The 26,658-nt window shown below is 43.5% G+C and overlaps 2 protein-coding genes across 4 annotated transcripts in view; one reads left to right on the top strand and one right to left on the bottom strand.

The window, feature by feature from the left end:
• LOC142159873 (uncharacterized) overlaps positions 1-17,576 on the bottom strand; it is a 125,830-nt gene extending 108,254 nt beyond the window's left edge. The window contains exons 1-3 of one of the 2 annotated variants that reach the window (XM_075214717.1): positions 16,825-17,576; positions 15,723-15,822; positions 13,184-13,575 (exon numbers count right to left, since the gene is read on the bottom strand). In XM_075214717.1, the coding sequence (XP_075070818.1) occupies positions 13,184-13,265 (82 nt within the window). In that variant the 5' untranslated portion in view covers positions 13,266-13,575; positions 15,723-15,822; positions 16,825-17,576. The remainder of the gene's footprint in view (positions 1-13,183; positions 13,576-15,722; positions 15,823-16,824) is intronic. The other variant, XM_075214718.1, reaches the window with a different exon arrangement.
• LOC142159906 (uncharacterized) overlaps positions 1-26,658 on the top strand; it is a 543,776-nt gene that overhangs the window by 506,373 nt on the left and 10,745 nt on the right. The window lies entirely within an intron of this gene.

The raw sequence follows: 26,658 nt of genomic DNA, 5'->3' as shown, positions 1-26,658 counted from the left end.
ACTTAGCCAATCAGGCCATTGGGCACCTTTTTAATAATTTACCTCCTTAAATTAGATTTTATCTGTCTGATTTTCTGTAAATACCCATGTATTTGATCTGTTTTATTCTAACGGGCATAACTGTAGCAAGCAGGACCTACACCTTGCCATATGCCCCTTGTGCTGTAGTTAGATCATGTAATACCTTAGCATGTTGATTTAACACGTTTGGATTATAAAGATTTTTTTCTATTAAACTAGACAAGAACTTTCCATTGTTCACTCACTGTCTTCCAATAAAAGTTCGTCTTGGAATATTGGATTAGCAGCATACATTCGTGTTCCATCTGAAATTGGTGAATAGCTACAAATCCAGCAATTTGAATAGTTCCCTAGCTCAGCAAGCCAATACTGCAAGTCTATAAGAACATTACGCCAGGCATCTGAATCGGGGACCGCTACGAAATATCCTAATAATTGTCCCGCTCCACACACCACCATTGATTAGGGATCAGAGTGATACAATATTCCCCCAATTCATCCAATGTAGCTGATTCTTCCCATAAGCAATGTTCTATCACCTCTGGTACTGGTATAAAATAGTGAAGATTTCGTTTCTAAACTTGTTATCCCTGTTGGTACTTTGTACATGGGGTCTGGAGTGTCCCTATCTGGGACTATCACCCATGGGGGATCTTTGAAGTCTTGTTCTTTATGGCCACTTTCTCAATCTTATGTTTCTGTAGTTTCAGTTGTTTCTTACTGAAAATTATGGTAGAAGGGGGCGGAGGTATCACAGGGGCAGTCATCATTCGCTGAAAAGGAGTTTGATCTCGTATTATGCTTTGGTTATCTTTCTGCACTGCCTCTTTTATCACCCTATCCCATCCCCTCAATGTATGATGTGGTGTCATTTTCCTAACTTGCTCTTTCAACAAACCATTCATTCTCTCTATGAGCCCGGCCGCCTGAGGATAGTAAGGTATATGATACACCCAATGTACTCCCTCCTCCTTGGACCCTTTTCTGATGTGTTTGCCAGTAAAGTGAGATCCATTGTCTGTTTGGACCTCCATAGGATTACCATAATGTCTCTATGTGTCTTGTAATAACGTAAGCATTGCCTCTTCTGCAGCATACCTACAGGGATGTATTATAAGAACTCCTGAGTACGTATCGACGGCTGTAATGCACTACTGTAGGTAATATTCCAATAAACAACATTTTCCACACTGGTCCAGCAGCTTTTCCTCAATGTATAGAGCCTACATCACCTATCGGGTATTTTCTGTAGTTTACTTCTTGACATGTTGGACACTTGGCATCAATGTCTCTGGCCACCATGTATGTCAATGGTATTCCCTTTTGGTTGGCCCAATCTCTAGTGCCTTGCGCACCTCTGTGTCCTGACTGGACATGTGACCACTCTCCCAATCTTTTCGGTTTTTCATCTTCTTTCTATGTACTTGCTAGTGATCTTGTTTCCATGCAGGCATCCATGTTAAAAGTCCTTTATACACTGCCCAACTGTCTGTGTATATATATAATGACATTTCTCTCTGTATCACGAAGGACCATGCTCACAGCCTGTAATTCTGCATATTGACTTGACCCTCCATCACCTGTTTTATGAAGTATGGTTTCTGATACTGGTTGGTAGGCAGCGGCTGTCCATACTCGTCCATTATATATTCGTTGTGTTGAGCCATCGGTGACCCAGGCTCTGGACTTCTCTTCAGTTGTCAGTTGTGCCCATGGTTTAGCCTCTGGCACTGAGCTGCCCCCTATCTGGAGATTGGACTGTTCAAGTTCATCTGACTGAAGGGGGACCAAACCTGCTAACGGTGTACTGATATCAGCAGGCTCTTGAGATGACGTCCACCTCTCACTCAAGTACCACTTCCATTTCTTGAGCATTCGTTTTTGAGCTACTGCAGTACGTGCCCCTAAGCCCTCTTGTCACCCACCTTCTTGGGTGGCCTCCCTGGCAACCAGTGGACATTGTGAAGGGTGGAGGGCAGTTGTTAAGAGCTTTTTACGCATTACTGAATTACATAGAGCTACATCAGGGCCATCCCATCCAGTCTGCACAGAATACACACCCTGCTCTGGTAATGGATTTCAAGTAAATCCATTCATACACCCATCTCATGCAATCACTGTGTTCCTTGTCCCAACTCATACCATGCACTCATATCAACCACTTCTGTAGGTAGATCATATATTTGCTCCCAAACTTTAACACACAACTCTCTTTGAATTAAAGATACTCCATCTGCACTTGAACCCCACAGTCTCACTACCCATGTCAGCAATCTCTGATTAGGATGTTGCTTATACATAACCACAATCTCACTGAGTTCTCCAGCACAATAACTATGTGTTTATTCCACCAATCCCTGCTGTGCCCTGATCTGTCTGTGAGTAATTGTGATCTGCATCTGACACACTAGCAGCATCTGTACCAGTTCTTTGTGTCACCTCTCTCCTTTGTCTGGTAGTGATAATGGGACATAATTCTCCCCCCACCCTCTTCAACTTCAACCTCATCATCAAATTCACCATCTGTCTCTGACCATTCAACAATAGACTCCCAGAACCCTCGCTGTATTAGAGTCCTCACACTTACTGGGTCAACATCTCGCACTTTTAGGCATCTTCGCCTGGGCTGTGTTCTTTTCTCAGCATTTATAACATAGGGAAAAAGCTGATCCTCGCGAGCAATGGGCGCCCAGTGTCCTGAACTGGACACCCACGAAGGCAGTGGACTCACATTTTTTGGACTTTCTTTCCCTTATTTTTACCTTAAACTTTTTTACTAAACAAATGGCCACAGTCTAATACCTTTATGCAGTTTACACAAAATAAACCACCCCTAACATAGGACAAATGCTTAGCAGTACAATTTCAATAGTAGTAATTATATCTGTCATTAATTGCAGTGCCACATCCCACTTCTGGTACCAGATGTCACAGGATGGACATTAACTCTTATGTTCTGGTGTGAGATTATGATAATTAACAGACAACACTTGCAAAAAGTTGATAGAAATGTTTATTATAAAAGATAGAAATAAAATGAATAAGTACTAAGCTGCGGAATACAATTTGATTGTTGAGAAATGTCTGGATCTAAGAAGCCCCGTTCCTTGATAGCACTCAGTGAATTCAGGATAATTTGTTGGACACCTCTTACTCAATGATGTTCCAACTGAAGCAAAAGCTATCTGGGTGTTTTTTTTGTCTATTAAAACTCTGAATCCAACCACCCCCCTCTTCTAGTTAAGAACCAGTTATTTGTTGGACATATAGAAATGTATTTGTAGTAAGCGGGATAATTATATGTATATTTATACAAAACAGTGGAGCTTGCATGAGTCAACTCTGTTAGCCCTTCCAATCACATGGCCACACAATGGTTACTGTTGGTCTTAGGTAAGGTAAATAAGATTTTTCCCAGAGGATGACATTCGGGAATCTGAGCAATATCAGCAATAGTAATCCGCACTTTGGTAAAGATAAGTTTGCATGAAAAATCAGGATCACTGCCCAGAGTTTGGCACACAGTAGAAGCTGAGGCTCTTCATTAATAGTGGTCAGAGTTAATACCCAGGAGTCATTAGTAGCCATGGTCAGGGTCAAAGCCAAAGGTCTGGTACACAGAACAACAAGGTAATGGTCAAGAACTGGAGTCATGGTTAAAGCCAGGGACTCGGTGTACAATAGTAGCCAATATGTATTAGCACAGTTGGGGTGCAGTATACATAGACATTGGAGAATAGCAGTTATTATGGTCATGGACTAGCCAAGGCTTCAGTACATAGCCAGATTTCATGAGCCTACTATTTACACAAGTGCTGGCACACAATAATCTGACAACCCACTGTTCGGAATACCAAGTTAAGGTAGCAGCGTGCCGTGTGTCAATGATGGTGCAACATAAGAGTGCATAAGAGTTCCTCCAGTGTATTCCGCCCCCAGTCTAACATGATGCCCGATCGGGCATCATTACTAGCAGCTGTCAGCAGCCAGGACTTGCAACACCAATCCCCCCCCCTGCACCTCAGCCCGGACACCAGCACATGGAAATGTGTTTGTGAACCAAATAATAATATTAATAAGATTAAGATAATATTGTGTCCTAAATAACAATTTTAAGTGGTTTTAAAACTGCCAAACGGATGCGGTTTTCTAAAACAAGCTGCAGTATTATTAAACTCCAGTTTGTGTAAAGTTACACCATATGTATGGCAGTTTTAAAAGGCACACACTGGATACAGTTTCTAGCAAACTGCTGGTTTGCAAACCAAACATCAGGGAAAACATCATTCTCTCCTGATTTAACCCACTGCAGTGTGTCCAATTTTGACAAACGTATCTCTACAATATGGTTTTTAGAAGGCATCCCATAGGCCTGGTGCAAGTTTACTTTATGATGATGACTGTCACACCTGTGCTCTGGATATATCCGTATGCTGTGTTTAAAGTTGGTGATCTGGCAGTGCCGCAATTATGGCCCTCTGTGATACTACCCAGAGGAAACAGCTATTCCGAGGCCCAATTTTGTCTGTTTTCCCCTTAGTTGTGTATTTTAGCAGGCAATATACTCAATCAACCATTAACACAGTGTTCTTATGGCAGAGATTTTGTGCCTAATCCCACAAGGCTGTGGCTCAGGCTGGCTCACAGCGCTATCGGAGAGATCCCTGGTGAGGCCCACAGCATGGGGGCACTTTCCCCGTAACTTGCTCTCTACAGGGGAGGGAGGGCTGGTCTGGCCAGCCCAAGCTTATTTGGGTCTACTCTGACATTTTGTTCCTTCCTGGGTCCAGACACCCTATTAAATGTCCTGATGCTGCCATTAGGGATCAGCCATCCTGCCCTGACGGGCTCAGTTCCCTCTTTGTTTGCATGTGTAGGCTGACAGACAGGGCGCACAGACACTCAGGGCCTGGTGCTGTTACATTTCTCCTCCCTGATGTATGTCTGGGTATCTTCGTTTCCATTCTCTACCCTCTGCTCTTCCTCTCCCACCTGACATGAACCAGCCTCTCCTTGATCACGCAGGAGGCAGACAGAATTAGTGTGGTGATGGGTTATTACTGTAAAGTACAAGGTCTACTAATGTAATATTGGGCTGGTGAGGATTAATGCTGTAATATGGGGGTATTAACGTAATATGGGAGTTGGGGGCTATTAATGTAATGTGGGTGGCTAGTATTGTAATGTAGTGAGGAGTATTGTGAGAGCTATTTATGTAATGTAGCAGTAGATGGGACTTTTAAGCTAATATGGGGTCTCTTCTATTCAATTTGGGGGCTATTAATGTAATAGGGTTATCACAAACTGCAGCTTTTACTTTTCTGACAGATCTACAAAAACTTTCTACATGGTCAGAGCAAGTTACTTCACAAGATTATGAGAGAAGTAATCATCTCCTACCTTTACCTCAGCTACAGATGTTTAGTGGAGTCAGCAGGAACACGAGGCATCCCTGCTGCTATAAATTTCCAGAAATTACTACCTGTAGCTGCCAGATTATTGATTCAAAGTTTATCCTGCTCTTAGTACTGGACCGTATGCTGTGTTTAAAGTTGGTAATCTGGCAGTAACGCATTTATGGCCTTCTGTGATACTACCCAGAGGAAAGAGCTATTCCAAGGCCCAATTTTGTGTGGTTTCCTCTTAGTTGTGTATTTTAGCAGCCAATATACCCAATCAGCCATTAACACAGTGAGTGGTGAACAGTCACTGATTTGGTACTTTTCGTCAAGGCTTCAAGGATTATTATTATTATTATTATCGTTTATTTATAAGGCGCCACAAGGTTTCCGCAGCGCCGTACACAATACAAACAATGGACAGTACAGGGAATAACAGTACAATACAATAAAAGAGTAGTACCAAAACTTCAGAGGCTCCAGGCAAGGCAAGTGAGTGGAGGTTGGAGCAGAAGAGAAGGTAGCGAGACAGGAGGTAGGAGGTCCCTGCTCATACGAGCTTACATCCTATAGGGAGGGTAGACAGACGACAGGCACAGAGGATGTCGGAAGAGTGGAGCAAGCGCTCCCCTCTACTGAGGAGAGTGAGCATGGAGAGAGGGTTAGGTGGAAGGCTGGTAGGCAATGCGGAAGAGATGAGTTTTGAGTGCCCGTTTGAAGGAGCACAGGTTAGGTCTTTTGATGGCTAGCTCAAAGGATAGCTCCCTTTGATGCACCCAGTCTCCCAGCTAATGGAGTGGCACTGTTCATCTGGTTCCTTAGTTCAGGCAGCTCTGACCTGTGAATGAAAGGCCTAGGCACACATTAGTGTCCTGCAATCATCTGATCAGTTCATCAGTAACTGCAAGTCAGCAAAGTGTAGAGAAACAGGTGGTGAAGAGTGTAGCCTCACAAAGCAATCCATCAGGACTGTGGGTCTAATTTTCCTGTTTGTGGTATATCTCATACTCATTAAAGCAATTGGGAGTGCATCCGACTATTTTAGTTAAGTTTCACCACATATTTCTGCAACTTTAGTCTTTAATGCTTTTTCTACCAACCGGAAGCCTGTGTGTAATGAGGGTAAATGAACGCTGCTAAACCTGTAAGGCTCTGCAAATTAATGTTGTAATTTTACCAGTCAAGTGTGTACTTCTGTCACTATTTATAGTGATTGGAGTCCAACTTCTACACACAAAATGACCATTTCATTAGTGTGCATAGCAGCGTCTCCCAACAAAACAAAAAACAACTTACCAATGCGGCGGCGCCCGGGATCCAGAATCCTCCTCCCTCCTCGCTTCTCACTGAATGTCATTACGCCTGACATATTCAGTGAGGAGCGTCAGGAGAGAGGAGGATGCTGGGTCCCAGGCGCCGCCGCATTGGTAAGAAGATAGAAGAGAAGACAGAATAGAAGAAAGAAGGCCAAGTATGGTAAGTAAAGAAACGGAGGGGAAGGTGAAAGGAAACAGCAATGGAGGGGCAAAAGAATGAAGGGGCAGATAGTGTGTGGATGAAGAGGGGCTGACAGTGTGTGTGGATGAAGAGGGGCAGACAGTGTGTGTAGATGAAGAGGAGCAGACAGTGTGTGGATGAAGAGGGGCTGACAGTGTGTGTGGATGAAGAGGGGCAGACAGTGTGTGTGGATGAAGAGGGGCTGACAGTGTGTGGACGAAGAGGGGCAGACAGTGGTTGTGGATGAAGAGGGGCAGACAGTGTGTGTGGATGAAGAGGGGCAGACAGTGGTTGTGGATGAAGAGGGGCAGACAGTGGTTGTGGATAAAGAGGGGCAGACAGTGGTTGTGGATGAAGAGGGGCAGACAGTGTGTGTGGATGAAGAGGGGCAGACAGTGTGTGTGGATGAAGAGGGGCAGACAGTGTGTGTGGATGAAGAGGGGCAGACAGTGGTTGTGGATGAAGAGGGGCAGACAGTGGTTGTGGATGAAGAGGGGCAGACAGTGTGTGTGGATGAAGAGGGGCAGATAGTGTGTGTGGACGAAGAGGGGCAGATAGTGTGTGTGGACATAGAGGGACAGATAGTGTGTGTGGATGAAGAGGGGCAGACAGTGTGAGGATAAAAAGAGGCAGACAGTGTGTGAATGAAGAGGGGCAGTGAGGATGAAGAGGGGCAGACAGTGTGTGTGGATGAAGAGGGACAGATAGTGTGTGGATGAAGAGGGACAGATAGTGTGTGGATGAAGAGAGACAGACAGTGTGTGGATGAAGAGGGGCAGACAGTGTGTGGATGAAGAGGGGCAGACATTGTGTGTGGATGAAGAGGGGCAGACAGTGTGAGGATGAAGAGGTGCAGACAGTGTGTGTGGATGAAGAGTGGCAGACTGTGTGTGGATGAAGAGGGGCAGACAGTGTGTGTGGATGAAGAGGGGCAGATTGTGTGTGGATGAAGGGGCACAGTGTGATTGTGAAAGGGCACAGTGTAAAGGTGAAGGGGCACAGTGTGATCGTGAAGGGGCACAGTGTGAGGAGGAAGGGGCACAGTGTGATTGTGAAAGGGCACAGTGTAAAGGTGAAGGGGCACAGTTTGATGAGTTTTGCACATGTTGTTTTATTTTGTTTGATCTTATTCCTCTTAATATTAGCTGTAAATTATTCTTTGACAGAAATATAATTGAAAAAACTATATTCAAATATTCTGTTCCCTTCGATTTATGTGTATTATTTTTGCAAACAACTTACTAAGTATTTCTGTCCTGACATAAATACTTATTACGTTATTTTGACTTAAAAATCGGGGACTGGTCGGTAATTATTTTGGAGTGATGCCTTGAAAAAAGACTCTTAGTTGCCGTAAATTGAAAAAGTGTGGTAACCACTGGTGTATAGTATGTGTATATGTATTTCAGTTGTGCCTTTCTACGCTAGAGGCTTAACGAGGAGGGAAGTGGAGGTTAATGTACCCGAAATACAGCAAGGGCATTTTGGGCACCTTACTTACTATGTAGGGGTGGAAGACACGCCGTCAGGGGCCTCATGTGCCGGGGATGGCTGTCTGCCTCTTCCTGCCGGATGTGTCCCGTTGTTTAGCAAGGGGACGCTTCTCTTTTCGGCTTGGCACATAGCTGCCTTGTATCCCGTTCGCTAGGCAACAGGGGGCTTCTTGCTTCATTTGTCAGAGGTCAGTGATGTACTCACTGCCGAATTCGCCCCTGGCCAATTAGACCTCTCTCCACCCTATAAATCGAAGACTCTTGCACCATTAGGGTGCCAGAGTATTAGGTCAAACCTAACTCCAGTGTTTTCCCTGCCCTCTAGTGTTCTTCCTGCCTGTTCCACTCACCTGTATCCTGCTTCCCTGTTCCAGTGTACTTGTGTCTCCAGACCTGGCTTATTTCCTGACCTTCTCTTTGGATTGTGATTTGGGCTATTCGGATCTCTCTGGTTCTGACTCTTGGCTTACCCTGACCATTCTCTGGACATCCCGGCCCGGATCATTTGACTTCTCTAACTTCATTGGTCACTGTCTCAGAGAACTGCGCACCCCTTGCTGCCAAGTCCATACTCCCTCGCAGGGGTCCCTGGTGAATTCTAGGGGTGCGTTAGACTCCAAACCTCCTTGTTCAGTTGCAATAATACCAACAAGTGGCCCCATCCAATCCTCAGTTCGTGACATACGCTTGTCAGGAGGTGTATCTGCTCCCCACTTGGGGTCACCCAGAAGCAGTGTCAACAAGCACTAGGCTATTCCTTATGGGCTGTGCACCCAACCCCCATCGGAAAAACCAGCTAAGAATTAGCTGTGAAATAAACTGGTGAACAAAGTTTTTATGGGGGAGGAGGGGATTCATTTCTAATAACGATATTCTTACAGTGGTTGTGGTGGGTTTCTCAGCACTTTGACATGGTTACTACATGGATGCCACAACATGCTGGCGCTTGTTCTACACATGCCAACACACTCTGCCAGATGGCAACCACTTTAAGGGATCCGGGGATTGCTGGAAGTAGTACATTATGTCAAAATGCTTTATTCTTACTTTCACATTTCTTATCCCAAACCCACCACACCAGACGTGTGGGTTTAGCCCTAGAGCTTTCAGCATGGGGCTGGATTTTCCCACTAGGGAAGTCAGCAATGTTCTGAATGTCCTAGGGCTACTTGTCACTATTGAGGGGTGACCACACAAGCAGTGGATTTCCCTGGTATTGCACCAACAGACCTGGCTGACATAGCCTGGGGGTGGTATAATCATTTTTGGCCTTTTTTACGTTGTCTGTAGCAACCAGATCTGGTTTTATTATTTAGTACAGTGGTTTGGCCAACATCTTCTTTTCCTCAGTTACCTCTGAACGACTGTTCATAAGTGTTTCAAGAAGGAATATTTAAATGTCAGTGAAGGTTAAACACAGCTACATATAAGAATCGCCTATATAAACAACTTTTTTATTATTATTTATTTCATATACAACTATTCAGCGGCATGCATTTAAAGTAGCAATCAGCGTTGTAAAGAATGCAAATGTTCCATAGCTAACCAGAGTGACTCAACTTACGTGACTAAAAGCACTTTCCACCATCAGATCACTGTAATTGATTGGCTTGTACATGTCCTTCTGCACATTTTCCTAGATGCATTACTTTATTTGTCTAAATTGCTTCTGTTCTTTTCAACCATGTGTTTAGACCATTAGGCAGAATCCCCCCTCTGCTCATATAAAGACATGTCTTGAAACTACAGAAGAAAAGTAAATGCAACATATTTATTTTACAGTTTCATGACATCTGCATAAAACAACAGACTGACTTGAGGACACCTGAAGATAGAAACCCCCATTTAACTTGCCAGGTATAACAAAACAAGTTTTCTATCTGTGAGTTTGTACATGCTTACACAGAGCATCTTTCCTCATAAAACTTTTTCCACATTCAGAGCAAGAATATACTTTTTCACCTTTGTGAATTCTCTGATGTTTAATAAGATTTGAGGCACTACTAAAATATTTCCCACATTCACTGCAAGAATATGGTTTTTCTCCTGTGTGGCTTCTGTGGTGTATAACAAGATTTGAGTTACTAATAAAACATTTCCCACATTCAGAACAAGAATAAGGTTTATCTCCAGCATGAATTCTCTGATGTCTAACAAGATGCGAGTTACTGAGAAAACATTTCCCACATTCAGAACAAGAATATGGTTTATCTCCTGTGTGACTTCTCTGGTGTCTAACAAGATGTGATTTACTGATGAAACATTTCCCACATTCAGAACAGGAATGTGGTTTATCTCCTGTATGGCTTCTCTGGTGTCTCACAAGATGTGAACTACTGATAAAACATTTTCCACATTCAGAGCAAGAATAAGGTTTCTCTCCTGTGTGAGTTCTCTGATGGAAAACAAGGTTTGCTCTGCTTCTCAAATGTTTCCCACATATTAAACAAGAATAAGTTTTCTCTCCAGTATGACTAGTCTGATGTGCACGCAGAATTGAACTGGTGGAGAAACATCTCCCACATTCGGAGCAAGAATATGGTTTCTCTCCTGTGTGAGTCCTCTGATGTATAACAAGATGGGATTTATTAATAAAACATTTCTCACACTGAATGCAAGAATATGGTTTCTCTCCCGTGTGTCTTCTCTGATGCTCGAGAAGCGCAGAGCTACCAGAAAAACATTTTCATCAAAAAAAAACATTAAAACACATTCAGAGCACGAATATGGTTTTTCTCCTGTGTGAATCCGCTGGTGATTTACAAGACTCCAGTTACTAGAAAAACATTTCCCACATTCAGGGCATGGAAATTCTTTTTGTCCTGTGTGACTCCTCTGATGTCTAACAAGATTTGCATTACTGCCAAAACATTTTCCACATTCCGAGCAAGAATAAGGTTTCTCTCCAATATGACTTTTTTCATGTATTGTAAGACATTTACTACTGGCAACCCCTTTACATTCAGGACAAGAATATGGATTCTCTGCCCTGTGGGTTATCTGATGTTGGGCAAGATCTGAATTTCTAGGAAATACAGACCCACACTCAGAACATGAAAACTGTTCCACTCCTGTGTGAGTTTGGAGGTGAGAAGTGAACTGTGAAATGTCGCAGAACTGTTTACCACATTCAGGACAAATCAATGTTTTTCCTATATTTTCATTTGAAAGCAAATTTTCCTTAGTGCAAGTGGATGCACTTTGTGTATGATCTGTGGGTGTATAAATGTCAATGTCTGTGAGGTTTTCTCCTTCATATAAGACCGGTTCTTCCTTAAGGTTAGTAAATGGGTCTTGTGTATACTCTGTGTGTGTATAAATGTCAATGTTTGAGAGATTTTCTTCTTCACGTGAGACTGGTTCCTCCTTAATATGAATAGATGTATATTGTGTATAAGCTGTGGGTGTATACATTTCAGTGTTTGGGAGATTTTCATCTTCACATGAGGCCGATTCCTCGTTAATATCAGTAGAATTAGTATTTCCTCCTTCATATGAGATGGATTCCTTGTTAATATGCATAGATGCATATGGTGTATGATCTATGGGTGTATAAATGTTGATGGGTAGGAGATTTCCTTCCTGACTTGTAACCAATTCCTCCTTAATAATATGAGTTGCCTCCTTTGGAAAACCTGTTGAAAATAAACACATTAACGTTAGAGATTTTAAAGTTTCTTTTTTTTTTAAACATATGTATACATTATACTCATACTTGACAACTCTCCCGGAATGTCCGGGAGACTCCCGAATTCCGGGTAGGTCTCCTGGACTCCTAGGAGAGCTGGCAATTCTCCCGCATCTGCCCACTTCCTAGTGAGTGGGCAGATTTCAAGCCTCCATGATGCGATTCTCCGGGAATCGCATCATTTTGGCATGCCGGCCGTGGTAACATGACGTGTTTGCGTCATTACGTCACAGGGACAGGGCCAAAATTACGCTATTTGCATAGCCCCACTCCCTAATGTCCACCTCCACACCAAGACTCCCGGAGGCCAATCTTCAAAGGTTGGCGACTATGATTATACTGTTAGATCTAGCTTTGCACTTGCATATAATATGTAAAGAGAGTCCATTTTGGATAATTTAAAGTTGCAATATCTCCTGATACCACTAGATGGCATGGTATATGTTAGAAAGAAAAATCCATTCAAAGAGAAAACTTTAAAAGCTTGGAAACGATTGGCTACACATAAGATGCAGCATAGATATTTGTAATATGGGTTCAGTGCTTCATTGTAACCAGCTAGCCTTGCTTTCATATATATGCTGCCTTATATTTCTGCCTGCATTATCCATTAAGATTGGAAGGAACTTATTTTGCACATAAGTTATATACTGTCTGTTTTTTCATGTAGCACACAAATATCAACTTTAAATTTCAGTGTACAAATAAGCTATCAAGCATTTGTGTGCTACATGATAAAACAGTCAGTATTTAACTTATGTGCAAAACAGAAAACTAATTTTCACCTCTTGCATTGTAACATGGTTTTGTCCAGGAGAATTAAATAAGAAACTTCTTAATTTAAGTTCCTTAATGAATCAGGCCCTTAATCTTTATCATCGCTTTCTCATATTTCTTGACTTATATTCCCTTAGCAAAATATAGAGTTAAAAATCAATGCAAGTTATAAGGTTTAGATTATTTTTAAGAAATAAGGACAGATTTTATTTAAATATCAGTGTGGACTATAAACGTGCCTCTGCATCAGAATCCTTTTTCTTCCTATGTTTAGACAGTTATATACATGTAATAAAACCTTCTCTTACACAGTGATGTGCGGGTACGGTGATTCTCCATCATCAGATCCTTGTACAGACCCCTGTGTCCTAGATACTCCCACTCCTCCATGGAGAAAAAGACAGTGACATCCTGACACCTTATAGGAACCTGACACACACAATGATACAGTCATCACCCAGACACATCCCCTGGTGTTACTGTATAATGTCCCATTCCCAGCAGTCACCTCTCCAGTCAGCAGCTGAATGATCTTGTTGGTGAGTTCTAGAATCCTCTGGTCATTGTTTCTCTCATGTATCAGTGAGTGAGGTGGAGGCTCCGTGATGGGGCTCTGGGTCCTGCTCAGTCCTCCTGACACACAGGGACGGCTGCTGGGTGTTACATGATCCCCAGATGTCTTATTCATCACTGTGTAATCCTGAGTATTGAAAGAAACTAATATATCATTATGTATACAGCAGCACATTATGTATACAGCAGCACATTATGTATACAGCAGCACAGAATTTAGATTTAGATTGGTGGCACTATATAAATAAATGGTGATGATGATACAATGTGACAGTCACAGAATTCCTCACCTCTCCAGTCAGTCTGATAAAACTGAGGTCACTATGATCCCTCAAATCTCATCAGGTCCTTTTATTTGAAGAAACCACTAACTTTATCCCAATATTGTCCATTAAACACGATTCCAGTCCCTACACCCACCTCCCTTTCTAAACCATGCCTCATTCCCCATTTCATCATGTGCCTCTGTGAGAAGGCAAAACATATATTCAAAGTCTTCTGAAATAAATATGAAGTCTTTATTGCATTCACATCAGATGTGGACACCTCTCAAGCAGAGAGAAGTGTGTCCTTGTGCAGACAAATACAACCTTTTATACCTTTTAGCAGCTTCTGTTAAACAGTTTAATTATGCTGTAATTCTCTGCCCCGCGTCTCTGCACGCTGTAATTCTCTGCCCCGCGTCTCTGCACGCTGTAAGTCTGTCCCGCGTCTCTGCCCGCTGTAAGTCTGTCCCGCGTCTCTGCCCGCTGTAAGTCTGTCCCGCGTCTCTGCCCGCTGTAAGTCTGTCCCGCGTCTCTGCCCGCTGTAAGTCTGTCCCGCGTCTCTGCCCGCTGTAAGTCTGTCCCGCGTCTCTGCCCGCTGTAAGTCTGTCCCGCGTCTCTGCCCGCTGTAAGTCTGTCCCGCGTCTCTGCCCGCTGTAAGTCTGTCCCGCGTCTCTGCACGCTGTAAGTCTCTGTCCCGCGTCTCTCCACGCTGTAAGTCTCTGTCCCGCGTCTCTCCACGCTGTAAGTCTCTGTCCCGCGTCTCTGCACGCTGTAATTCTCTGTCCCGCGTCTCTGCACGCTGTAAGTCTCTGTCTCGCGTCTCTGCGCGCTGTAAGTCTCTGTCCCGCGTCTCTGCGCGCTGTAAGTCTCTGTCCCGCGTCTCTGCGCGCTGTAAGTCTCTGTCCCGCGTCTCTGCGCGCTGTAAGTCTCTGTCCCGCGTCTCTGCGCGCTGTAAGTCTCTGTCCCGCGTCTCTCCACGCTGTCTCTGCACGCAGTAAGTCTCTGTCCCGCGTCTCTCCACGCTGTCTCTGCACGCTGTAAGTCTCTATGTCCTTTTCATGATCTACTGTAATCATCTGTCCCAACGCTATATAATGCAATTATTTGTCCCGTCTGTACATAAAATGTAATTCTCTGTCCTCCTCCTCTATATAATTGTATATTATATTTGGCAAGGCCTGAACTACACTAAAACAACTATTAATGTTGCTTTATGGAGGATAAGGTTTTAACCTTACACAAATGTCCCTATCTACTAAATCAGTGGGGCTTATTAATTTATTTTAAATCACATAAACTGAAAAACAGAGTAGAAAAAAAAGAGTCACTCACAAAAAAATCCTCTTAACAATACAACTGTTGCAGCCCATCCAAAATGCTAACATTAACTTTACTGCACAGCCTATGTCACAACAGTAATAAGAAACAGAAAGTGTGCGACACTACTCAGAATATGACCCCATCCATGCAGTACACAATGCCCTGCTCCTAAGCTTCCAACTTAATTTAACACTGGGCTGAATTAATTAGTTGATGTTCAAAAACACCCTACTCCTAAATTAATTCATTCTAGGTTAACGTAAAAGGAATTTAAATAGCCACTATTAATATATCTTACATATATAATTACAGGGGTGTGCATTACTGATCTGAATAATATACATAAAATAACAAGGGTTTTATTTAGCTAAATATTTCTACTATGCTGACTTGTACTCCTTTGCAGCAGGTTTCCATGCTAGGGGGGGGGGGGGGGCTTCTCTATCTCTAAGTGCAGATACAGAGTGACTGACAGTTTTGCTGCCTTGCTCTGCATAAATGAATTAGATTATTCATTGTAGGGCCAGTCACTGACATGCCTGCATAATCACATGTATCAGATCCCATCAGGACACCGTGGTAAAGATGTGAGAGGGGCTGCAGCTGTCTGTAATGGAGTGGAAGGTTATACTTTACATCAGAGCTGCAGTAGACACTGAGTAGTGTATTTTACCTTTGTGGTTCATACCTGAACATTTCAATGTGGGGTTTTAGTCCTCCTATAAATGGGAAATTTGTAACAGGTGGAAGGGATCATCATGTGCTGACCAGAGCCCCAGCAGCCAGCCCTCCAGCAGGGAATTAAAACAGTCAAGTGGATAATGAGAGGAGGTGGCTGCAAAACGGTTCTGTAATTGTTTAGATAAAAAGTCTGGAATAAAAAAAGTAGCATTGAGTGAGGTGGAGAATAGTTGTGAATCATAGTCCTAAATATGTGGCTATTCCGCCCTAGTAAATCTTTCATATAGAGAATCACTATACATAGTACTGCAGGATATTAAATGCAGCATCCACTTCTGGAAACCCTCTACACTTATAACCTTATACCGCCCAACAGGAGGAGTCTGGGAATTAATGGGGTGTGGTCATGTCACACTGAGGGGCGTGTCTACATCACTTTGGGTCCCCCAGGGGCCATGCCTAGTACTTCTGAAGCTCCTCAACCCCCTTAACCAGTGTTGGCTAACCTGTGACACTCCAGGTGTTGTGAAACTACAAGTCCCAGCATACCCTTCCAGCAATACGCTGCTATATATATTGGCAAAGCATGCTGGGACTTGTAGTTTCACAACACCTGGAGTGTCACAGGTTAGCCAACACTGCCCTAAACTAAGTAGGTACAATGTACTGGTGGCCGGGCCCTCCTGTGTAGTAGGTAGAGCCACCAACATGGTATGACCACGGCCCCTTTGACAGCTATGGAAGGGGCCCCATGAAGTTGTTCTTCCTGGGCCCTAAATTCTATTTAACAGCACTTAGAAGACCCTTATTGTATAATTACAGTGGGGGGAGGGATATATAAGGGACAACCCTTATGGATAAAAAGCCACTGATGTCCAAGCACCCACCAGTCAGACTCACATACTAAGCAGTTGTATGGCTCTGGCTGGCAGGGCATGCTGGGATTTGTAGTTCACAGCAGCTGGGGGGGAACACTGGTAAGCTGTGAGTGACGTCACAGACAAGGTGTTTCTAGGACTGTCATGTGACCATCCCTACCCCTAATCACGTGACACCTGGTTTCCCAGCACGCTAATCTGTACCGAATCCTACTAATAAACGTCACTCACCTGCTGCAGCGGTTCTCCCTCAACTTCCCACGTCCGGGAGTATTTTTCCGACACACCCTCTACATCCGGTTTGTGGCTTCAGCTTAGTTTGGTAGATGGGGAGAACAATGAGGCGGCTGAGCAATATCACATCACTCACCAGCAGATGGCGCTCTGAACTCAACAGATGCTCTGGGACTGATGTCATCACGATGCCTTCTGCTCGCGGGCCGCTAGGTGGAGCCCTCGTGCATCACGCCGTGTAATATGGTCAATAAGTGAATATAAAGGGAAGAAGCCCAGTTACTACATAGGAAAGTCTACAGTCATTAAACACTTGTCTGGTCTGCTCTCCTTATAGCTACTATTAAAATATATTTTCCCAACAGTTCTGCCAATACACTCATCCCCAGTCCCTTTTTCCTATCACTAGTGTTGGGTCACTGGCCTATGAACCTGCCACCTCTACTAGTATATTTCTGGACAGCCTCCCTTTCCTAGATAAAATCTGCTGTGATTTCTGTGACATCACTACAGATAGGGAGAAGCAGATGTACACAATTACCAGCACTATAGCAGAGGTGAATAGGAGCTTTCTAATTATATCTATTATTTTTATTCTCCGTCACACTTGATCATTAGAAATCCGATTTACAATTTTTTTTTGCATGTATTTACACATGAGGCTCAGCAACCAAGCAAAACAGTTCTGTAACTTAATGTGAGATAAATATTTACAGGTGATAATAGTACGGTCTCTTGTTTTCATTGTCCCAGACTTGGACTAGTTACATGTGTGCTCATCATGAGGGCCAACTGAAAGGGCCTGCACCCCCCCCCCCCCCCGCACTAGACAGATGAGGTCAGTGGTGTAAGTAAACGCCATTTGGCCTTCTACTAAGCCTGAGCCGGCTCCCTGACCTTTCTCTACGCCTACATCGTCCACAGCTACGAGGTTAGACTGTCGATGAGGAACCTATTGTACCTCATCAACCTCCTATATAAGATCTGGCCGACCTGTGGCTCTCCAGATGTTGTGAAACTACATGTCCCAGCGTACTTTGACAGCTATCGGCTGGCTATCTACTGGCAAAGCATGCTGGGGGTTGTAGTTCCATAACACCTGGAGCACCACAGGTTGGCCAGGCCTGCACTATATATTTCCCACTCTCCCAGACCTGGCGATGGCCTCTCCTTTCCCATACAATCACTAACATGTAGAAGAAAGTGGTGAGTACTGAATGTCAGTAGATATAGAGGTACAGGGAGGAAGGGGGTTGGCAGCTATAAGGGAGAAAGAAGGCATATCAGATCCCTTCAAAACAGTAACTTTTAGAGCCTGGTGCAGCTTGTACTGAATCCAGCAGGGTAAGTAGAGGAGAATCCTGGATTTGTGAGTGGTAATGCTGGATGGCACAGTGGTACTGGCTGGTAATATCGTATGTGTGTATTATTGAAAGGCCTTAGGACTTGCCATCCTATTTAATTGCCACTGCGCAGTTCTATGGTAGTGCTATATGGCATCAGTGATGACGTAGAGCTAGCCGCCATGCATCTGACATCACTGAAAGTCCATATGGCTACCTGAGAAGAAGACATCACTGTTGGACTTAAGGGATAGAAAAAACCGTGACTCATTCACAGACTTTATCTTGGGCTCACTGGTTGAAGGAACATAGTAATCTATCCTGCTAGAGCAATTTGGCACCAACTAGGGGTAAATATGACAATTCTCACGCCTGTTATTAGTCACCAAGATCTAATAGATCTGTATAAAGTGCAATACACCAGTTGTGGTCTATCAGTTCCTGCCTATCATTATCCTTCTCAACCTTGCTGAGACCTGCAGGTGAACCCATGCCTATAGGAATGGTGGTATGGAACCCAGTGCCAGGCCGAGGGCAGGGGTCAGCTTATACGTACACAGTCGTAGACTAGCATACAATGGGAGGTTGTATTACCCCAGCTCAGTGGGGCAGAGTCACACCATAGTCACAGCTGCCACCACCCATCCGGGGTAACACTGAGCTCTCCTGCTGTCTCCTATGTACTGCACCTGTCCGCCAGCAGGGGGAGCTCTGTACAGGGCGATCACTACTATGAATGAGCCGCGCCCACAGCCACCTCCCGCCCCGCCCTAATGTCCGTTACTTCCGGTCCGTGCTCTGCCGGAAGTGATCTCCTCGTCCAGGCCGCTACGTCCCGGTAACCAGGAAGTGTGCGGATCCGGCGAGGTTATACCGGAGAGGCTGTCACCAGCCCCTGTTACTTGTTATATCCGTGTGACAGGTCAGTGTGAGGGTGGGTGGGGCTGTGACGTCATGTGGTCAGTGGCCGCCATGTTTGGTTAGGTGACTGCCCTTCCTTTATAATCATAGACACATCTATGACTAATACTTATATCCCTGTAATATAACTTAGAGTAAGGCTCTAGTGTCTGCAGCCCGTCACTCTCCAGCTGGTGTGATTGGCAGGGCATTCTGGGACTTGTAGTTTTCCCATATCAGCTGGGGAGTTTCTTGTATTGCTTCAGTTATCGATAAAAGCATAAAAAATGGGGTTCAAGTAACACCCTCCATCGCCTAAACCATTGGTTCCCAAACTGTATGCTGCGGCGATCTCACAGGGGTCTATATATATATATATATATATATATATATATATATATATATATATATATATATTGTAAAGAGTCTCCTGCGCTACTGAGTGTGTTCACATATATACAACTTCTAATTTAAGATGATAATCACCCAAGTATCAAACAATAAACCAAAATCAAGAAAGAGAAAATACTTAAAGTCAACTGGTGGGACGATCCATGTGTCACACTGTGTTGGTTACTTCATCCTCATAAGTATACCGTAAGGCATGACATGTGAAAAGAAATATAAAATACAACATAGTGCCACATCATTTGAGATAATACTAATGGTAAGGAATCCAATTGATTCTTTTCAAACAGTCACATGTGAATAATGTTGCTGAGGACTTTGAAGGGCCCCCTGGAGGCCTGAGGCCCCTGGGCTGTAGCCCAGTTAGACCTTGGGTTAATCCGGGCCCTGCTCCTATGTGGTTATACTTACTAGACAGTAAATATTCGCCTTAAGTTCTCCAATATTTGTAATGTGTGATATAAGTTGATCTCACAGGGGTGCCAACGAGGAGAAATATGGTGGGCACAGCGCAAATCATGCTCCAGCCATTATGGCTGGGTGGTGTGTTTCCCGTCATCGCACTGCAGTGGTCGGAACATGATGACACAAATTGTTTACGGTGAGTGGAGCATGATTACGTGAACCGTGTCATTAGGTCCCACCTGTCTTAGGTCCTCCACATCTGGCAGGAGCTTAGAAAAGTAGGCAAGTATGTATCTAAACACTATTGAGGGCAGGGTCTGGCTGGGGGGCGTTTGCCCTCGGGGCCTGTCCCATAGTGGGCTACCTTGGTCAATGTGCTATCTGCATATATCTTCCTTTTAAATGTTTCTAATAGGCTGCAGAGCCGAGTCTTGCCCCTTTGCTAAATTTTGCCAACCCTCCCTTGCTGCCTCACAAAGAGACCTAAGAAGTCATCATCATCAACATTTATTTATATAGCGCCAGCAAATTCCGTAGCGCTTTACAATTGGGAACAAAGCCTCAAGGTATCGCGTCTGACAAAGGGACCTAAGCATCGTGTCTCTAAAGCTTGCAATGTAAATCTATTCATTGGCCAATACAAAGTATAACTTGAACTCCATTTTTTCCCCCTTTGGCACTATGAATCTAGTATATGTTTTGCACATTATTATGGTTATATTCTTTATATTTTACCTGTACATTATGTTGCCACACATTTACTATATCATCATTATTTTCACATGTTGTTTCAGGCTATTGATGACCTTTACCTGTAGGTACATGGTCATTCCCTCTGAGAAAGAAAACAGCAGATCTCTGAGTGCGCCGGGGGTCCAATCCGCAGTATAATCATTCCTGTCGTAGAGTCTCCAGTGCCATCGTCCTCTAACAGCCATAGATTAGCTGATCCAGGAGAGAGCCTCCCCCATTCCAGGAGAAGTCTGACAACGCGTTCATTCTCCCCAATCAGACATTGGATCTGGTAACCTTTAACTTCTATTTCTCCATCACAGATTTTTTCCTTATGCCTGTACTGTACTGTTACTGTATGCAGTGAATGATTGCATCCATAGAGCAGTTCTAGTGCTTACTCTGTGATTTTACCCTTGTCTTGGGGTTTTCTTTTATAGTCATTAATTTGACGTTACTGGCCACTCCAACTGATGGTACTTGGTCACCAGACACTCCTCTTTTGCAAGTGGCAACTGTGCACTAATTATAAGAGAGTAGTCACTGCCACCACCAGGCTCCTTCACCAGAACCTGAAACCGCTTAGCTGCAGAAGTACCTCTGTGCTGGTGACTTGTGGCTGGTTCCTCCTGACCGCTTACTTTGGATCGGGACTGCAGGGTAGCAGACACAGCATTGACTTAGGGTGCTGGGTTCAACACCACACAACCAGGTAACGGACTAGAATTTAGCTCTTATCTGTAGGTCACAGGAATACAGCAGACAATAGGCACCATGGTGCATCTTCAAGTAGACTGATGTTTATTTGCTCAAGTATGAAGAAACCTCAGTGGTTTCACACCTTCACAATCATTTCAATGGCAAAGAGGATGTTCTTCCGCCTGTCTCTGCCCTGCCAGTGTGTAAGGGGGGCTCGGCTTCCTCTCCATCCTGGCGCCACTAAGTATGTGCTGTGAGATTTAATCTTTAAATCTCCCACCCATAATACTTCCAAGATACCAGCTCTGAGCTTTCACCAAGGTTTGGGACCCATGGTTAGCCTTCTTTCAGGCGTGCCCACCTTTTACTTAAGTCAATTCTAAAACCTCATATTACTCTTGGACTTCTCTCCAACTAACAATGGATCTAGTCACTTCTCACTTTCCTCCCTCTTCTCTCTCTTTTCACACTCCTTTCCTCCTCTATATACTCTCTTTCCTCCTTCCCTCTTTCTATAAAAACTTTGGGTCATTTGTTACTACTAAAATTTTAAGTATGATTGACTTACCGTTTCGTATGTTCTACGCTGGTCGTTGACTTGGTTACTTTTTGACTATTTTTGCTAACAGTATACACTTTGTCAATCGTTCTCTGTTGTTATCACGACCTTGCAAAAATAAAACTAAAAAAAAAAAAAAAAAGTAAAGGTTCGCTCTGTAGAGCATGTTGTGCTGGATGCTATATTTGTGTTAATAATTTAAATACCTTACAAAATAAATACAATTCACTTGCACCTGTTTGGTGCAGAAAAAAAAAAAAAGATACCAGCTCTGTGGCCGGGCTTCTCCCTCAAGCTGAAATCTGCTCCAGAGGGTGGGTGATCCGACCCAGGGACATGGGTGATCCGACCCAGGGGCATCAGTTCCATGGCTGCCAATTCTGGAGCTCCTAGTTCTTCAATGTGGCACTATGCCTGCTTGGACCCCCTAGGCGGTGATGCATCATTACAAGTCTCCTCAGGAGCCACTGTACTGCGGATGCCGGCAGGGGCTACTGTGTGATGGCTACATTCTGTCTCTTGGCTCAGGGGCTGCTCATGAAGCCCGTACAGTGGACCACCAGGCCTGGGGGAAACCCCTGGCACCGCAGCTCAGTAGCTGCTGTAAAACACTGTAGGAGGCGCCCCAATCCCCACTGAACTACCAGAGTAAGTAAAAAACATCTCTTATTATATACATTAACAAATACTTATTTAGTATTTTATAAAAAATTTTATATAATTGGGGCGGAAAAACAGAATACATCATCCTTGTATAAAATGTAACTTATGACATACTAACTTCAGAGGAAATTACAATTTGTAAAACAACAGATAGCTAGAACTTTAAAGGAGCTGGAGAGAAGGAAACAGGGGAGTGTTAGTATCGGGAGGTAGAGGAAAGAGGGAGAAAAAAAGAGAAGAGATTGCGTTCCTACGCTTCGTCTATAGTGATAGACTCATGAGTCAAAGATGCTTAGTCTATGCACTCCATACAGATAAAGGTTGGTAGGGTCGGTCATGAATTAGGCTAGTAATTTATTCAACCTTCTCTATCTGCCAAACATTGATAAGTGCAGGGATTGTAGGGGGTCAGTTTTTTTCCAGTTTAGTGCTATAAGACAATTTGCTGTGGAAACTCCAGGGAATGATGAGGGAGTAGATAGGAGAGGTTTGGGGGAGCTGAATTTGGGTTACCTTATTAACTAAATCAGTGACCTCTCTCCAGAAGATCTCAATCTTGGGACAGTTCCACCAAACGTGGGAAAGACTGCCCCGTGCGCCATAATTCTGCCAGCAAAGATCCGTGGTGGCCGGGTATATGGCTATTAGTCTGGAGGGCACTAACAGAAGTCAATATGCGTTTTCTTTGATTGGCGCGCAGATCGACGATTTGGCAACCTCTTCTCTAATATGAGTCCATTCCTCTGGATGGAGGATCTCGCCCATGTCCTTTTCCCAGTGAACCGTGAGGCTCTTAAGTCGGTAATTCATGGTGGAGATGTAGAGAGTAAAAAGTGGAGATGAGGCCTCTTGAAAAAGGATCTACGTTAAGAAAAATGTCTCTAGGAAAGGGGGTTGGTATGGGAAATGTAGTTTAGTTTTCGTTCTAAAAATTGCAGATCTGCAAATATTAGTAGAAAGAGCCAGGAAGGAAAGTCTGGTGATGGCGAAGACCAGAGAACTCCGGTAAGACACCCATGACTGTGAGAAATTTAATATTATGTCTAAATCTTGAACATCCTGGGATCGAGACCAGGGGGGAAGAAAGCGTTATGCTACATTGGGACCATTCTCTCTGGATTATCAATGAGGTTAAATGCAAGTGCTATACCTCCAGATAGAAAGAATCGTAAGTGGCGGAAGAAGCATAGATGGGGAAGGTCCTTGGAGTCTTCCCAAAACAAGACATAGGGGGTTATCGTGTTCATTATTTCAGCTTCAACATCAACCCACATTCTTGTGCGGGTCGGCATGGGCTAAGACTGCTTGAGTGAGAAGGACAGCTAGATAATGGAGGCAGGGGAGTCCAAGGCCTCCTTTCCTGGTGTGTCTGAAGCAAGTTTTCTGATGACCTCTACAGTGTATGCCAGACAAAATAAAGTGTGAAATTCGCTTCTGACTAATACATTTGAAATAAATTAAGTCTGTTTTAGCACACCCAGCGCAGAGCACGTGGATCTGACTCTTTCAGCGATTAATAGTAGTATTAACTTTTCTGATAGCTCAGTGACACACATTGAAAATAAATATATATATATTTATATATATATATCTATATATCTATAATATAAATGCTTAGTGGCGTGTGTTAGTCTGTCTGTCTGTGTGTGTGTGTGTGTGTGTGTGTGTGTGTGTGTGTGGAAAAATAAAACCAAGCTGCAGCGCCACCTGCTGGGCGGAGTTATACACTGACCTACTAAATTCTTAGTGTGTGTGGGAAAAAAAATTCAGAAAGGGCTGAAATTTGGTATACTAAGATGTTTTTAATTTGTTAATTTAATTTGTTAATTGTTAAAAGTGTTTATAAAGATTTTAAAAAAATATATATATATTTCTTGAAGGAGAAGTGACAGTTGGGAGTGGTTGGTGGTTGCCGGGGGTGACAGTGGGGAGTGGTTGGTGGTTGCCGGGGGTGACAGTGGGGAGTGGTTGGTGGTTGAGGCCTGGGCTATGGCCCAAATGCATGACAAGAACCTTTTTAACACCTTAAGTAGCTTGATTTCACTAGGATGCATGAGTATCATGCACGGGTTAACTTGTGTGTGTGTGTATATATATATATATATATATATATATATATATATATATATATATATATACATATACATATACATACATTTATTTTAAGTTCTCTGTCTGTTTACACTTGGCAAAAGTTCCATCAGTTATCTGATTTGGTGCCACATCGTGCATTAACTCTACCTATTTTGTGGTGGCTGATGCTGATTCCTATACAGCGTGGGGGAACCCTGCCGCTTAACTTTGTGCTCAATGTTTCCAAATATGTAAATATACAGAGATATTTCAGGGTTATTGACACAGTTCTGTCTTTCAAGTGTATCCACAATTAACACAGTCTATATTGCAATTATACCTGTTCTTTTATTACATCCACATCAAATAGTTGCACCGCTTGGAAGCTCTCGATCCTATCCAAGCGTAAGTTGCTTCGAATAAAACCAAAAATCAGGATAAATATCTTATCCAAAATCAGATGGTTTTTAATTTGAGGAAAGGTGGCACTTACACTTGGACTTGGTGCAGATATTTTGGTAGCACCTTCTGTCATCTGTGCGTTTCTTTAGTGAGTGTGGGGTGCAGATGTATAGAGACTATAGCTGCTTGCTACAATAAAATCATATTTATTTTATTAGAATTCACCAAATAACAATCCATGTACTTCAGGTGTAATAACAGCAGCTGCCTCTAAGAACGTAGTGTTCCGCAGTGGAACGCACTGACTTCCGGATCTCGTCTGACTTGATTGTGTTGTAGAATGCAAGGGTTGAAACGTGTTTCAGCCCATCTCCAACTTAGGGCATTCCATCTGGAGATGGACTCGCCTTGTTAGGGGCAACACAATTCATGACTAGTTACAAAATGTTATCTCTGCAATGTACATCAACCATTAGGGCGACAATGGAAATGACCTAGTTATTTAAGAAACAGAAAGGATCGTAGAGATGGGCGTTGAAGCTGGAACCAGTGAAGTGATCTCTAAGCTCCAGAGACCAGGTCCTCTGTTCAGGACAGACAGATGTAGACCTCATATTCAATTAATGCCAATAATCCAAGGAAAGTCAAGCCTTTTAGATCAATGGTGTGGTCATTTCCAAGGCTCTACGGGTTATCTTTTTCCCTTCATCTGGCTAACCTTCCCAGAGCTCTCAAAAAAAAAAAAAAAAGGTTGAAGGTGATTACAGTCATCCTTATGGATCTGAATTGATGCAAAATGCCTGCTACTTGGTCCTTCATGCCATAGTAGACCTGTAGACTCGCTTTTCACCCAGACTTCTTTTTTCCTTGGCCTTTTGTTATAAAAAAAACTTAAGAGGCACTAACAGTGATGCTTGAGGCTCTAAATTGCACAGACAGGTTTTTTATTTTAGTAGGTTATACAAACTTTGCTGTAAACTGGGAATCTTGTTAGGATATGTGATGCGTCCCCATTTTCATCAGCCAGTTCCACAGTGGTACCTGAATCATGTTCTGTATATTCAGATCCGTTTGCACCCTTAACAAAGGATTGTTGAAGCCCCCCTCCTACAAACTGGCATTTCTGTTAGCCGTCTTTACCACTTGCATATGCAAACTGGCCGCTTTTTCCTCTTCCTTTCCTGAGTTTTCAGTAATAATGACGCCATGCAGACACATCAAGGCTTGCTTTACATGGTGGTCTCCGAGTCCATATAACACAATAAATTGTGTTTTCTTCTTTCTCTCAAGTTTTGTTTCGACTGCATTCTATGGACATGGTGAAAGGCAGGCATTCAGATTCCCATGTGGTCCTCTTGGTGGCAGGGTAAAAGGTATAGTGCCCAGTTTGTTGGGAATTTGAGGCCATCTAGGTAGCCTACTTCAAGCCTGGCAAGCTCACTGCAGTCAGGGTTCAAGCCTATTGCACTAGGAGTGGTGGCCCCTATTTGGGCCTGAAAATATGAACCTTATGGAGCAGCTGTGTAGAACGGTCACATTCATCATTGCACACCTTCAGCGAGTTTTACCATGTGCATATTGTGATCTTTGCAGACTGTGTTTTAGAAGGCAAATGCATACTACACAGAGGGTGCAGTGAGATGGGAT

The sequence above is a fragment of the Mixophyes fleayi genome, chromosome 6, assembly GCF_038048845.1.
Source record: "Mixophyes fleayi isolate aMixFle1 chromosome 6, aMixFle1.hap1, whole genome shotgun sequence".
Classification (NCBI taxonomy): domain Eukaryota; kingdom Metazoa; phylum Chordata; class Amphibia; order Anura; family Limnodynastidae; genus Mixophyes; species Mixophyes fleayi.
The sequence above is the reverse complement of the archived record's forward strand: the minus strand, read 5'-3'. Positions and strand labels throughout refer to the sequence as shown.